Below are 16,024 nucleotides of genomic sequence, written 5' to 3'. Positions count from 1 at the left end.
CTGTTAATTACATATTTCCTTTATATCTTGTCATCACATTTAATGCCAAGATATTGGAGGATGGTATGGATCAAAACTTACTGAACACATACAGTACTGCAGCAGGGCATAATATCACTAAATTAAGTTGCATTCCTATCACCTAACACAACTTGATTTTGATGATTTAAATAGTGCTCCAAATAGAGACAGTTACTATAAGAATTTTCTGGCGACAAATTGAAATGAAATGGAGAGATGTGCGAGTTTTGTGATTTTGAATTATCTTTTGCGGATCTGTCAAGGCGGATAAAATTTTCAACAGCTGTGCAGAAATCATCTTCACTATCTTCAGTTTGACTTGTATCTCAAGTGTGAAGGCATTCGTGCGCACACTGATGGTGTGATTTTAACTTCAGCGAGGGAAGGGGAAAAACTTGAAATAAACATGAAGTGTGGAATTGAGCAGAGAAAACACACTTTGAAACATTCCTGAACTTTTAATACCAGATAGTGTTCTGTCAAAGTGGTTGTTTCAGACGCACATTTTACTGATGCTAGGCCAGGATAATGTATTGCATGGCCCTGTTGCATGAAGTTAACAAGTTAATCTTGGTGTTTCTGTGTGTAGGAACCTGTGGGCTTACCAAATTTCAAGTCAGCTAATTTATGGCTGATTGTATAACTTCTTTCTGTGCTTTACTGCAGTCAAACACTTTTAGGCTCTTTTCATTTCTAATCCAGCATATGGGAGGAGCAAGCTGACTGTGTGATAAAGCTTCTACAATGTTATACGTTAATGGGGACAGAGTGAATGGTTGTTGTTTAGGAGTTGCAAAATCTGTGAGAAATCTGATACACAAGATTTCCTGTATGAAATGCGGGGCCAATGCACCAAGCCCCGTTGCCAGCCCGCAGTTGACAGTCGTGCCTGTGGTCATGAGATCAATAACCTCTGCCAATGTTTGGCCGCTGATGGAAGCTGGGGTCTTCGTATTTCTCGCGAGACTTTTCAAGGGTCTGCTAATCCTCTCACTACTATAGTTTACGCAGTGCAGTTGATACGTTGTGCTTTTTATGCTTGTATTAAAGGGAAAGAAAGGAGAGAGGCGTCGCGCTTGACTTGGTTTTCCTTCTCAGCTTTTCATTATTGTCACTTGCCGGTCAAGATTGTTTGTTTGTTCTCCGGGCCTTGAGACGTCAGAAAGTGAAAGTGCTTTCGTTGCGCAAACAAGGCTTATCGTCTGCTAGAGTCAGTTACCTTACTTCTGTATCTGACTCATGCCCCTGTCGTCCAGTAGATCAATGCAATTGTTCAGTTTGTAACTTATTCTATGACTTTTGTGAGAAAATATATATATGGAAGGCAAACATCTTCTCCTTTTTCTTTTTCTTTTTCTACATTTGCCTGATATTGGCAACTAAGTGAGATCCGCTCTGTAGTTTTTTCTTCCTCTTTTGTTATTTTGTTTCAGACATTGCTTTTTATGAAATACAGGTCTGTGATTTACATTAGCATCAAAGGCTGATCACAAATAAAGGCAAACAGTCATTCAATAACTAAACGTAAATGTGAAATCATGGTGTGTAGGTTAATGAAGGCTAACTAGCATCAGCATGTTAACTTGTTACTAGGCATATGGATTTGAGAGCCCTCTGGATGAGGGTTATGAAATAAACTCATGACCGTTCTGCTCAAAAGAGGGGGGGGGGGGGGTTACTTGAAAGCTAGTCTTCAAAACATAGGCTAGGATGTTGATATTAGGTTGCTGCTTTTATTTTTTTTTTTGGGGGGGGAGGGTCAGTCTAGGAGAAATGTATTTGATGAGGAGCAGAGCTAACATTGTGTTGTTGGTGTTGCTTTGTTTTTTAGGGAAAATCAAATTGATTAGAATGTTTATAGTTGGCAGAATATTCAGAGTGAAATATTGAAAGTCTGAAATCACAGACTATACCACAGCACAACATGTGTGTCTGTGGAAACAATCCAGAATTTTGAAAGTGCACATTACCTTGTGATTACCGTGAACTGTTTAATGGTAGTCTAGAAACAGAAGCATTTTGTAAAAATGCAAAGTGAAAAGCCTGCAACACGTTTTATATTTTGTATTATCGTGTCCATTGAGGGCAACCTTTTGCCACCCCAAGAAGTGTTACTTTTTTGCCCCCAAAATATGTTGTTTGTGAAGTAAAGGCACTTCTGTACCCAGTCAAGCGTTTTGTTTATAAGAAAGAGTCACAAGATATCAAAGCATGCATGAAGCATGATTTATCACTTTCCAGAAAGGTATAGCAGGAGGATGTAAATCATATTGATGGACTTCAACATGTAGATTGAGATTACCTACCTAGAAGCTCACACTTAAGAACCACAGAAAACATTAATCTGACATTGAGGTGACAATAATTTCTGATAAGACACTACTAGTAACATTAGTAAAAAACAAAACAAAACAAAAGCAATTATTCATCATAATGCTATTTTTTTTTTTACATTCATACATCGCAAAATATGTACCTGAGAAGAGTTTTAAATGTATCATCTGACCTCACTTCTGGCTGATTACTTTGCCATATATGTAGTTCACCAGAAATAGCTAACATAATAGCATTGTCATCAGCAAGTTTTTTTAATTTATCCTTTGTAAGTTTGTGAGTCAGAGAGGAAAGAGGTTTTGCACTGATTTCTTCATGGAAAAAAAAAAAATTCACTCCAGAACTACAGGTGAAAGGAGAAATAACATGCTGTTTTTACTGAATGTAAAGCCACTTATAAAAGACCGCTGATTGTCGGCCATTAACCCCCCTCAAAACCACAGCCTCAAAATTCCATTAATATTGTGCGTGTTATTGGTACCAGTGGCAGTGAAAGGCTTGCTCATGACTATTAAATTGCAGATTGCCTTTGAGCATTTTGACCATTTGGGTCTGCAGCTTTAAGGCTAGGAAACCAGTGCCACAAAGGTCTAGGAGCAGGCAGCGAGTAAGGTATTGGAATGACTCAGGCTACTAAACCAAAGTTCGTTCAGGTCAAAGGGGCTCTCCTCTGGGTATGGCCCTCTGGGATTCAGGGGTAGAAAATTGTGGTTAAAAGTTGATTTTTTTTTTTCATTATTAATTATTCTGGATTCACAGCAGTTGGCTTTAACCTGTTGCGGGTAACTTTTGCAGGGGACAGAAATGTAAACAGCTGACTTTTTCCTCTCATGGGGGATAAAAAAAAAGGAGAGAGAACAAAATTTGCAAGGTTTTTCTACATGTTATCTTCATACTATAGTTTGTGCTAGTTGAATCAAAATTACCAAGGCAGGTGTTACAGGAATCAGTGGCAAGGGCTTTAAATGCTCCTGACTATGATGTCATTTAACACAACGTCTGTATATCAGACTAATTCATTGAGAATCTTGTGGGTCAAAAGAACTTGCAGTGTGTCTTTTGTACACTATCAGCACCAATGGGGGAAGAGGGTTAATCGTGTTATTGTATACTCCAGTTGTCTCTAAGAATGCATGTTTTGGGGCAGAATATGATGGTTTCCAAGAAGAAATAAAAAGCTTTATGCAGCACGCCTACTCCTACATGAGCATGTGAAAGGCATTATGTGAATTCCTGGTAATATGTGACGTTAAAAGTCTATTCATAATGCATGACATTTGGATGCATAATTTGCTGAGTTGGGGAAAAAATGGAAGGGCATTGAAAAAAAAAAGAAAAAGAAAATGCTGTTAAAAGAGTGAAATGCATGACCTAAAAGAAATGAACGTAAGAACAAATGTAGCAATCAATTGGTTTTCAGATATAGTCTAGCCATTCTAGAATTTCTGTGACTGTTTGGCCAAAGCATTGAATTGCTCATTTGTGTTTTATGGTCGTACTGTAGTGTCTTTGAATAAAAATATGCGAATAATTGCTCCTGAAAGTTCAATAACAATAGGGAAAACGATGACCTTAAAGCAACAAGAGGATTCCAAATGTCAGAGCTTTCTGTGAAGAATTTATGTTGAAAAGCAAACAGGAAAAAAAAAGAAGGTAAACTGAAACAAGTACTTCAATGATCATAGAGTCAAATAGTAAGCTTCAAGGAAAGTCATAAAGAAGTATAAAGAAAATCACGGCTGCTCATACAATGTAGTTTCAGGTAACTAATGTAGTTTTCGTTGGCATGTGAGAAGTAATGTCATGCTCACAAGCTTGAGACAAAGTGTACACAGCACTGTAGTTTGTTTTATACGTGTACAGTATGTGAAATGTCACGACCTCGTGCTTTTCCATGGTTGTACTGTACAGCTGAAAGTCGTTTCCCCAAGGCAAAAATTGAGAACGATCCTCCAAAAAAATAATTTGTGGAACAAACAAAATGAGCTTACTTAAATGGCATAGAAAGGATCTAATTGTTACACAAGCAAGCTGGCTCTATTTGGAAATAAATTTCCAAGTAGAACATTGTGCGACATGACTTACTGGTTTCCAAACAGCTATGTTTGTCATATTTACACCAAATAAGCTCATAATTCCTTTGATCTGCGTGTGTATCATTGTCCAGCAGTTCATTCAAAAGTAGTTCCTTCTGAGAGAGAGATCTTTGATAATTTGAAAAGAAAGAGAAGCCTCTTATTCTGTGTACTATGTACTATTATCCCTTGTGATATAGATATTATGTTTTGGTTTAAAAGAATAAAAAAATGCCAGTGTACCCACATGCATACACAATATTAAAAAGGAACCTATTTGGGATATTTACTCCCCAGCAATTTAATACTTGTGACTATCTAAAACTGTGATTAATCTGGAGTCAGATTTTGCATGACCAATTTTGTGGTCTTTGCAAAAAGACTACCTCATATAAATTGGGCACAAAATAAGGTTTCAGAGAATGGTGGTTAGAAGAGGTGATAATTCTCACATAGCGAGCAATTTCACACATCTGTACCTGCTGTTAACGTGTGAAAATTAGACTGAAACTGCCACAAATGAACTTTAAAGGTGCCCTCTGAAGTTTGTATGTTTGTTGTAATGTTTGAATTGTTCCATCTGCATTTCATTAAAATGCCAAAATCGCTGTATTAAATTCCTCTGTCGCTTGTCGATTATAAACTAATTGGCGTTTTGTATGTTTCACTTCAGTCTTCCCTTTCACAACACATATGAACCTACTGTACAGGGTTTGAGTCTCTGTGATACAGCTAACCCACAAACTTTTGCCTGTATTTTGATGACACTCTAAAATAGGTTTTTGTCGAAATTCTCAAAAAGCATTCTTTCAGTTTGGGAGTGAGAGAAATGAGTTTATTAACTCACAAGATTTGACTTGCAGTATTTATTAGTCTTTTAGAAGCTTTGTTTTAACTTTCAACATGGCACTACACGTAAACAATCTGGATGTAAAAACAAAAAGGAGAGTTTCCATTCATAAGTGAAGTACAGTAAGTACAGTCATGTTCACATTGGCCTTTGATGTACACATCATGATGTCATCATCATCATCATCAGTGTAAGTAATGAAGCATGCTGGCCGAATTTCTATGCAGAGACAAGAGATAGTTGGCTCAAAAAGAAAAGGGAAAAAAAGTTCAGACGTACAGTTGGCTATGAGTAATTGGCAGACGTCGTGCAGGCACAGAGCAAACTATTCCAACGATGGGGGATTTTAGTCATGAGCGGCTCATTAGCAGATCGTGAAGCGCAAAACAATGCAGTGAGGTGATTAGCTGCTTTCGTGCAAAGTAAAAGCTACACCAGGCCGAAAAATTCCAAGAGGTAGCATCGCGTCTGATAACGTCTCGTCTTGTTTTGTTTCTGCTGCTAAAGAGAAGTTTCCTGCCCAGAAATAGGGTATCTCAAATAAGGTGAGATTACAGGAAAGTGGCGATTTCCCCCCACCTAATCAATGGACAAAAGCTCCCTCTCTCCGTGAGTCGACTTGCGTACCCCCATTCTGAAACAATGGATCAGTCCCAAACAGATGGGGCTAATTTGCATGCAGGCTGACAAATGCCAATTAGGTCTAGACCAATGGGAGATGGGGGTGATTCACGAGGGGTGGATGTGTAGGCTTGTTTGTTGCATAGGATCAAGTTTTTTGCTGGAGAGTTAAAGTGCTGCAAAGTTTTATCACAGCCACATGTGTGTTTCTTCGGTGTCCCTACTTTTGCCGTTCCACTGGGAATAATGTTGGAAAGTGTGTAGCGGGCCATCTCTTTTCTCCTGCAACCGAACATTTTTTATAAAAAGGATACTGTGGACAATTTCCATTCTTTAACACGTGGATTGATACGGATTTAGTGGTCCAGCCTAATTTTGAGACATAACTCCAAGAGGTGTGTATCGTTTTCTCAAAGACTCCTGTAACTCACCTGTTGATTAATAGTTACAGCAGTGTGATTGCAGGCTCCTTCTCACGTTCATGCCCCGTATGTAGTCTGCTATAGCAGTTTGCCACACGACGCTCGAATTACAGGTACTGCCTGTGAAACTCAGGTTTTCTGTCATCATACACACTGTACAGTGTACTGTATATGGCCTCTCTGTCATCAAGCTAGCCTTGACTATAGCCCAAGTGTTCAGCAGTGAACCATTACATCAACAGTTTGAGCACTTACTTTCACTGCACGAGTCTGCAATTGTCTCCCTCACTCAATAGATACAATTGTAGAGCAATACAGAATGCATTCTACACTATAGGAGGTCTCTGCCTGTGATAATCACTAATAGTAATAAAATACTGTTACATCTTGTCTGCGTGGGGCTTATGCATGGGACTATGTATTGTGAAATACTATCTTGTCTATTAAGCTGTACATTACTTTTGTGAATAGATATCTCTGTAAATTTGTGAATTTTACACTGAAACAAGTGCTACAAGTAGTATACACAGTGGCTTGCACACAATGTGGGAACTACATGTAGTAGTAGCTGTGATTGGTGCTAAGGTTTTGGGTTGCTGTTGTTGTTGTACAGAATACAGCTATGGTTTGTACTACTAGAATTCTGTGACACTCCTAATACTCCCCTCCCAGTGTGGAGCCAGTTGTGTTGGGGTGCTGAAAGAGGGTTGCCAACCTAATCCCCATCTGATAGTTCAACACCATCAGAGTTTAACTCCATCTGCTGGGCTGTGATTAAGACTAATCACCACAGCGGTGCCCCTCCATCATTTTCCCCCTCCTCCTCCTCCTCCTCCTCCTCCTCCTCCTCCTCCTCCTCCTCCTCATCTTTACCTCATCATCCTTACCTCTTTAAGTGAAGTACCTGCCTTGAAAAAGGTCCAAACTCTTACCTTATATTCTCAGAAAAATGTCATTTGATGTCAGACAAACATTTATCAAAGTTTACAATTCATGTTGTATGATTTATTCCTTTTCTTTCTGTGCTTAAGTATTCCCCCAATTGCACTGTCATGTACATGTAAAGTCTCTGTATTTGCATCATGACACAATGTGCATTATATGATTTGATATATTTAGACCTATGGCATGATTCCACTCTTTACAAGACAGCCATGTCTATTCATAATCAACCCTGTAATTCTTGTTTTTCTGCATATAATTTCCTATTTTGTTTTGTTTTTCTGATATTTTTAGATTAGTACTGGAATGCTCTGTACCCGGTACTATTCAACTTGAAGACAAACATGACCCCTACCCCCCCCCCCCACCCAATCCACACACACACACACAGGCCCACATAAGAAAACCAAGATCTTATTTTTATTTCAAACATACTTCTCCCTGATTCTTCCTGATATACCAAAGATATTATGATGGTTTACCACTTCTTACAAAGCAACAAGATATGAATGAATAAGCTAGATTTAAAGATGATATAAAGTTTTGGTACCTCAAAAGTTTTCCTGAGTTTCCTTGTCTTAGCATGTGTTTCAGGTTTCAGGTACCTTTCATACATTTATAACTAACACTGTGAGACTTACCCTCCCCAAAGTGCTCTCATGTCTAATAGTAATCATGCAATAATGGTTTCATACCAGAGCAGAGCGGGCTCTGAAAAATTCGAACGAGCCGTTAGTTTGACTTGACGCGGTACCGCGACAATCAATATACACGTATTGTATGAAAATGTATCTTTGTGTGTTTCCGTATTTGATGTCAGTATGTTGACTTTGTATGCAAGCAATTTTATAGTGAATCGCTATTGGCCAGTGTGTCAAAATTGATGAACCGACTTTCTGATTTTCCATACTGTGTCAATGTTTACCTGACTGTTTGCTAACATGTACATACTTTATCATATCGTTCTGCAAATTTGATCTTAAAAGTACACATCTCTTCATGGAAGTGAATGAACTGTTAGCAACAGTTGAGCTTTATTATAGAGTATACTGTACATGGTATATGCAGGTGATTTCATGTGGACATAAATGCTGTGTTTTCCACTCAGATACATTGTACAGTTGATCATACAATCATTTTGGATTGCTTGATAGATATTGCAAAACCATCCCTTTATAAAAGATCTATTCTTGTATTGTACATACCTCATCAGTCCCCTACAATGTAAATATGTTCCATCTTCTATCCATTTGTAATGTCATTACTACATGTACTTGTTATACACTGTTTTATAAGGTTGTGTTCATCCATCTACTTCAAAATATACTCATACTAGTACTACAGTGTATCAACTTGATACATGTACACGTACCTTGTAGGACCTACCTAAAGACAATTCTTGTACAGTACAGTGTAGGCCTTACTTGTATGTATACATCAAGCATGTATCTAATTGGCTTCTAACTGAAGAGGTTAATGAGTCGTCCAGTACCCACATTATTATCATCTGTGATACACACTACCCTCTATTCTCACCCACTTAAAAAAAAAAATGTGTCTACAATATCAGCAAAACCGCAGCCAGTTTCTCTTTCATCACACCAGTTTCATACCAATGTCTCAGAGATCGTTTAGTCTAACTTTTTCTAACCTTTTATTTGAGGAGAAAAAAGATGTAGTACAAGCAACATCAGAAGTTGTACATGAAATTTAACAAAAAAAGTTGAGAGAGGTTTGCTTTTGTGCATATTTGTTTATTTTCATTGACTGGAGTCGAATTACAGAGATTTTTGTTATTGTAAACATCATCCAGCTATGAATGCTTGTGAAAGTAAAGAAGTGATACATGTAGTTTGATGATGCAATGAAAACTGGTTCTTGAGTCGGGCTCAGCAATTGAAAGCACAAGCAAGCTTTGGTGGTTGTGTGTTAAATTACACATGCTGTACATTAACAGGTGCACCTAGTACACGTCCCTTCCGATACTCCGCCAGATGCACATACACTGTACCTATGAATATTTGTGACTACATCTTATGTTTACATTGCAGAGGGTCAAGGTAGAAAAGTGAAAGTAAATTTCATCAGTTTAGAAACTTTAAAAAAAAAAATCATAGGTATCACTGTGATACTCTCTATACAGTATCAATATCCATGTAGTTTTAATAGTAAAGTGTGGTTTTTATTGTGGAGGCTGTGATTGGTTTCGGTTTGTTCATTTTTTTTCCTTTGCCCCTGTGCCCCTTGGGGCTGATCATTGGTGGGAGATTACTTTTTTTCAGGAATAATGCATTTAATGCAGCAGTATCAAACATAATATATATACAATTGGAAGAAGAATCTTTTTTTAATGCTTTTTTTGTTCTATCATACTCATGGGTAGTTTTATGGAAGGAGGATGATTGATTGTGCAAGTACATTGTGTTAGTATGATGTATAGTCATAGCTGGCTGGTTGAGGTTTTAACTTGCAATGTGTGCCAGAGGGTCACTTGTGCCAAAGTGGTCAAGAACTTGTCTAAAAACAAAAACGAAGTCTGAAGAATATTCTAAAGCGCAAAGAATCGAATCAGTGACTAACACGATTGCTGCAGTCGCTTAACATGTTTGTCTGTTTGTTTCTTTTTGTTTATTTTCTTAAGTGCAGCCAGAGAATCGAGTCAATGACCAACACGAGTGCGACAGTCGCTTTAACGTTTTTGTCTGTTTGTTTGTTTCTTTTTGTTTGTTGGGTCCATTGTCCAGCTGGGATACCCCGACGGTCTGCTAGCCAAGGACATTGATCGGTATAACATTATGATTGGCGGCGGGGAGGCCCTCCGGATCAAGACTGAACCCAAGGCCCAGGAAGTCCCAACAGGTTTCGAGCTGCCAGACGAACTCTCCGGAAGCCCCATAGGTAACAACGATTCCATGAAATGTTTACAGTATTGAGAGAGCAAATATTCCCTATGTTTTGAGTATCATCATCATCATAAATGTTGTTATTATTCTTATTATTATTATTTTTTTTAGTATTGTTATTATTATTATTATTGTTATTATTGTTATTATTATTATCATTATTATTCTTATTATTATTATTATTATTATCATTATCATTATTATTATTATCATTATTATCATTAATATCATCATCATTTTCATCATCATCATCATCATCTTCATCATCATCATCATTATCACTTCATCCATTACCCCCCCCCCCCCCCCCCCAAAAAAAAAAAAAAAAGAAGTTTAGGATTAGGGTTAGAGTCTGGGTTAAGATTTATAGGTTCAGGATTAGGGTTAGGAACGGTCTGGGGTAATTGCTCAGTGGGCAATTGCCTTAGACCAGAAAAACAACAGAATACGCCATGGAGTTGTAGAAATCATATTAAATCTAAAGAATACTTAAATAGGCAAATGAATGTATTTTCTTTATACATGTATTGAGGACTACCCCAAAAATCAATGACATCATGTACACAAAAAAAAAAAAAATGAGAAAAGAAAAATGCAGCGCAGATTTTTGTAGCCACCTGCCTATAATGGACACCTTCCTATAGTGTACCAGAAATTTCCATTATGAACATATGAACATAGGATTTACAACACATGTGGTAGGAGGTATATATATGATTCATTTGTGCAGGTACACTGAATGTTCAATACAGGCAAGAAAATCTCTTTAGAATCAATATTTTTTTTTCAAAGCAGTATATTGTATGGATGTTATTGCACTAGGAAAATGCTCATATACCTGCAAGAATGGGGATTTTGCTTCGTTTACGAGAAAGGAAGAATTTGTGGTCCTTGAAATATTATGAGCAAACTCGTCCTTCTGCCGCTCAAGAGGGGATATGAGTGTACATGATGTCTAAAGTGGCATACATTAAGCTCACATGTGTTGATGTTATAATGAGGAGATTCTTTACTGTGGAAACCATTTTATCAGGCAAGGGGCTGGGAAAATGGGCTGCTGTTCTGCACACAGTGCATGGATGTTTACAGTGTGTGTGCATGGATGTATGAATGCATTTCTGTTCTGCCTTCCAAACGACAAAATCATCACATCAAAAATTAATTGAAATAGAGTATGTGTTACATGCCCAGTGGGTATTAAAGAAGGTATTTAGAAACAGCAGAGGGTATAAAAGTACCTTCTGTATAAAATGAAATGTTGCTGTTGTTTTTTTTAGAAGCAGTCAACAACAACAAAAAATTGTTATGCACATTGCACATGAATTCCAGTGATAGAATTTGTATGTCTATAATACAAGTCATTCTGACGAGTGTGATTGTGAAAGTAGAGATGATTGTATATCAATGATGCTGATAAAAAGTCCAAGAAAAGTTCAAGATGATCAGAATGATAATGGCAATGACCATGGAAATTATGGTCATGATAATCAATGTTTGCATTTTTTCATACATTACCCAGATAGTCTAACATTAGTCAGAGAATTTTCATAATGCTGATTTTTCCAGCACTCGTTATGTTGTTTTATGGCAGGGCAATAGTTTTGTCCATTATCCCATCACATTCAATATAAAGAGATTGTACTACCCCTTGAACAGTGTAGGTTTATTATTGTATGTACACCTGAAGGCATACAGTTTCGTGGAAACATTCACAGCTGTAGGCAGCTGTGACAATGCATCAAAATTTAATGCATCTCACACATTGAACTGAATGAACTTTGACACCCACAGAGTTTAATGACCTTGTGATGGGGAGGGGGCATAGGAGATGGGGTTGGGGTGGGGGAGTCAAACACGTCTTGCGTCATATCTCTTGTCACAAGAGTTTCTTTTTTTTTGAAGGAAGTCCTTTTTATGTATTTATTCAAACTATGCCGGAGCAGAGCTGTGTAAACTGTTGTTGACTTTCCTTATAGCGCCCAGCTTGCCTAATTCACCGTTCTTGGGAGAAGCATGGATGAATTCGTGCCAAATTGGAAACAAAACATGATTACCGTCGGGCACTGCTCCAACCAAAAGCTTCTGTGCCTAGCTCCTTCTGGAGCAATACAAACAACAGAAAGAACATAGGGGCACAGTTTTTGCCAAGTGTTTTTACATAGCTGACAAAACCCGTGTAATCAGGGTTAGATTTTGTCACTTTTATTATTTTGTTGATCCACAATGTGCATAACTGATGAATCAATATTTTGATATTGATTAGATTTGCATAAATTTTGTCTGCATTTTACTTGAAACCATATTGACTGTAGCATAGTGAATAAATGACCCAAGATATACCCAAATCTTTTAGTGCTCGGCCTCTCACGCTAAACTGAAGTTGCTGTACATGTAGAGAAGACATTATCTTCATGCATTAGAATCACAGTCTTCAACTCCTGTAGACCCTTTTCCCGGTGAAGTCCATGAACATGAGCAGATTAATCTTATTCTATTGTGATGCGATCACTTCAAGCTGCGATTTAGATTTTGGTTGTTGATTTTTTTTTTCAGATTGTACTTCCATAAAACCATTATCACAAAAAAAGAAGAAGAAAAAGAGATTATTATTTTTTTAATAGCTCATTCATGCCCAAAGAGGTTACTTAGGGTATAAATTATGGCGAAAGCATGATAGAGTTTTTCTGTAGAGAGAGATGCATTTATCTGACCTAGCGGCAGCCTCAGATTGGATGATATCAGCCGCTCCGTGGCTACAGGATTTCCATTTGGATGTGTTTTATTAGACCAATTTGAGCCATCAGCGGTGAGTGAGGGCATGCTAGTCTATGCAGTGTCAGCAGCAGCAGCCTTGGGTCGCTTCTCTACATAGCCCAGACTCACCAGCTCAAAGATGAATTTCTTTTTGTCAATAGCACCACCAAAAAATTAAGTGTCCCCCTCCAGATTTCACATCCATTGCTGTGCTATGGTTAACTAGAAAGTGATGAAAACTTTCAGTGCATTTTGAAAGTGATTTTGATGTCAAAGGATTATGGTGTCATGTGGATTTAGGAGAGAATTTGAAGAATCTATAACGATTGTGATGCAAGGAACTGCAAAAAATCCCAGAATCAAATTATTTAACTTATGTGTATTAATGGACTGCAATGTATGCCTATGATTTGTCAGTTTGTACAAGCTGATGAAACGGCATTCCTTTTTCTTTCTTTTTTTTGAGAAGGGGGGGGGGGGGGAGTGCAACAGAGACAATCAGTTATTAAATTCAGACTTTATTTAATGGGCGTAACTCTCAATTTCTTATGCCATCCCTGTGGTTCCTGATCGAGAGGTTTTAATCACTCACAGAATTGTCTTACAAGTCCAAATTTGTGAGATATATGATGTTCAGTGGGAGATATAAATCATGGTGCGTGCAGGGCCTGAAAGCTTATCTACATCCGCATACATGCAATCTGTGTTTCAACACAATAGACCATTTCTGTAATGTATTCAGTGGATTGCCGTTATAACAACCACAAAGCTTACCACAGACTTGTCCTACCTATAGCAGCAACTGATGAATGCTAAGCGAATCCTTGCCTGAGAAACTAATAGCAAGGAGCAGGTAAATAAAATGGGTTGTTATAATCAGGCTGGTAGAAAAGAAACATCGTTAATTTCAATACATTACAGACACAGTCTCTACTTTGTGGGGAAAGGGGGTTTGAGGTTGGTGGGAAATCTTGACAAGTAGAGTTCATTGATACCAACCAACGGGAGTCAGTGATCACTGGTACATAGTGACTTGATAGACTAGATAGCCTTTGTAGTATTGAGTTTGATACCAATTTCTCTGTTCTGCATAAGCTGTTATATACAGGTAATGACTCAACTGTACAAGGTTATGTAAGAATATTAGAGCAGTGGAAGTAGGCCCTATGTTTTAAAACAAGGAAGACAGAGAAAGTGAAAGTAAACAAGGAAAAGAGGTGACAATGTGATCTTTTTTTATAAAGTGCCATTTCATCTTGCCCTTGTTGAGACATATCTCAGTGAGAGACCCCGTCTGTCACTGATGTTCCTGTCTGTCTGTCTGTCTGTTGATATGTGCAAGACAGGTGATGACATCACAATGCATCTTCAGAACAATAGCCATCACCGCAACTGGGGAAACGGTGCAGTTTCCTGAGCAGGTTTTATCAAGTATTAAAATATCTTTACAACTGATTCTGCCTGCAGTGCTTGGTGATGACGATTCATGTCACCTGCATCTTTCATTTTTTTTTTTTCCTTCTATTTTTTTTTTTTTAAACATGGACTTCAATTTTCTTGTTCTTGCTACATGTACATTGTATGTTACGTTAGGCAATATTGCAGACAAACTCTGGGATAGTCTTGTAGAAGGACGATGGCACAATTTTGTGACAAATGCTGGTTTTTGTGCTATTAAACATACATGAACACTTATTTGTCAAAGCAAAAGAGATCAGAGCATTCAAATCACCTTTGCATGAGGGGACATAGATGAACATGTCATGTGAAAGTAGTTTTCACATTTGATTTGATACAAATAAAGTCCCTCTGTTCAGAAAAATACAGGAAAAAAAAAAAGCCTCAATAGAGTATAATAGAGTAGAAGTGCCATCACATGAAAAGTGCGCACACACACACAAACACACATGCTTGCTACTTTCCATGCCTATCAAAGTAATATTTTCAGCTGCACTTCCACAGCATGCATGTGCAAAAGGTCTGGTCGTGCAGACTAGTTTGTACAGTAGTTAACCTGGCGATGGCCGAGGAAAGTAAGGAAAGTAGAGAGTGAGTGAAAAAGAGCTGCCCTGATTGGACGGTTTGCTCCGAGTCCTAGTGAGGTAGCGTGAGGGAGGGTGATAAGTGTGCCCAGGATGCGGGGTGGTTCTATCGCTGGCCCACACTCTGTTTCCCGCCCAGATCCTGTTTTTGTCAGCGGGCCAAGCAAATAAGAAAGGGGAGGTGGGCGGGAGGGGAGAGAGAAAGATAGAGTTGAGAGAGAGAGAGAAGGGAGTTTACTGACAAGGCTTGACCTACTGACCTCTCCCAAAGTGTAGGTCACGAAAAGGCTTGACTGTTATCGTCAACTTCAGATCCCTATCAAATCTCCGTGTCCATTCACAACTTTAAAAAAAAAAAAAAAAAAAAAAAAAATCCTTGCCCTGATCTCCGGCTATGAGCCCCAGAGAAGTATTTCTGGTACAAATGCACTTCTCACGTACCCTGTCTCATTAGATCATGCAAGTTGTTTATCATCATTCACCTGCCCGCTTGCTTTTAAACAATTTGTCTTTCCTCAAATTAGATGTCATATGCTCCATCCTTAAAGAGCAGACAGGAAGGTGTTTTTTTTTTATTATTATCATTTTCTCTTTGTTTATAAAAGTTTTCAACAACAGGGCAAAAAGTTGCACATATTTTTTATTTGTGGAATATTGATAAGTGAAGCAGGTGGGATGGATTTCTTTGTTGTTGTTTTTTTTCTTTTTTTTATTATCAATGCCTGGAAGATGACTTTGGTGTCTTTGGTTGCATTTATCAACTCACTTCTGGAGAAGAATTCAGGTTTCCAAACAACTTTCAGGGAGTTTTAGGCAGTTGATAAATGCAAAGTTGTTTTGATTATGGGGTTAGAAACACGTTTCTGAAATGCACACCCCCCCCCCCCCCAAAAAAAAAAAAAAAAATGTGATTGAACATGTTTGATCCTGAAATGCATTTCTGCAGAGTCAATAATCGCAAAGTTGTTTGAAACACATTTATAGTTCAGACCTAATGCCAACTACAATTGTACGCCTCTCTGTTCCACGGGTCAAACTGCGAAATGGAGTTGTGCAGTGA

The 16,024-nt window shown here is 38.0% G+C and overlaps 1 protein-coding gene across 1 annotated transcript in view; it reads left to right on the top strand.

Annotated features, from left to right (window-relative positions):
* Nucleotides 1-16,024, top strand: part of LOC139730004 (protein C-ets-1-like) — a 47,656-nt gene that overhangs the window by 5,756 nt on the left and 25,876 nt on the right. Inside the window, exon 3 of the mRNA XM_071640925.1 lies at nt 10,010-10,163. Coding sequence (XP_071497026.1) covers nt 10,010-10,163 — 154 coding nt within the window. The remainder of the gene's footprint in view (nt 1-10,009; nt 10,164-16,024) is intronic.

Source organism: Diadema antillarum, unplaced genomic scaffold (assembly GCF_040938485.1).
Source record: "Diadema antillarum isolate AM-2024a unplaced genomic scaffold, OU_Dant_1.0 seq00000285_RagTag, whole genome shotgun sequence".
NCBI classification, from domain to species: domain Eukaryota; kingdom Metazoa; phylum Echinodermata; class Echinoidea; order Diadematoida; family Diadematidae; genus Diadema; species Diadema antillarum.
Note: the sequence above shows the minus strand (reverse complement) of the source record. Positions and strands in the feature narration are given on the sequence as shown.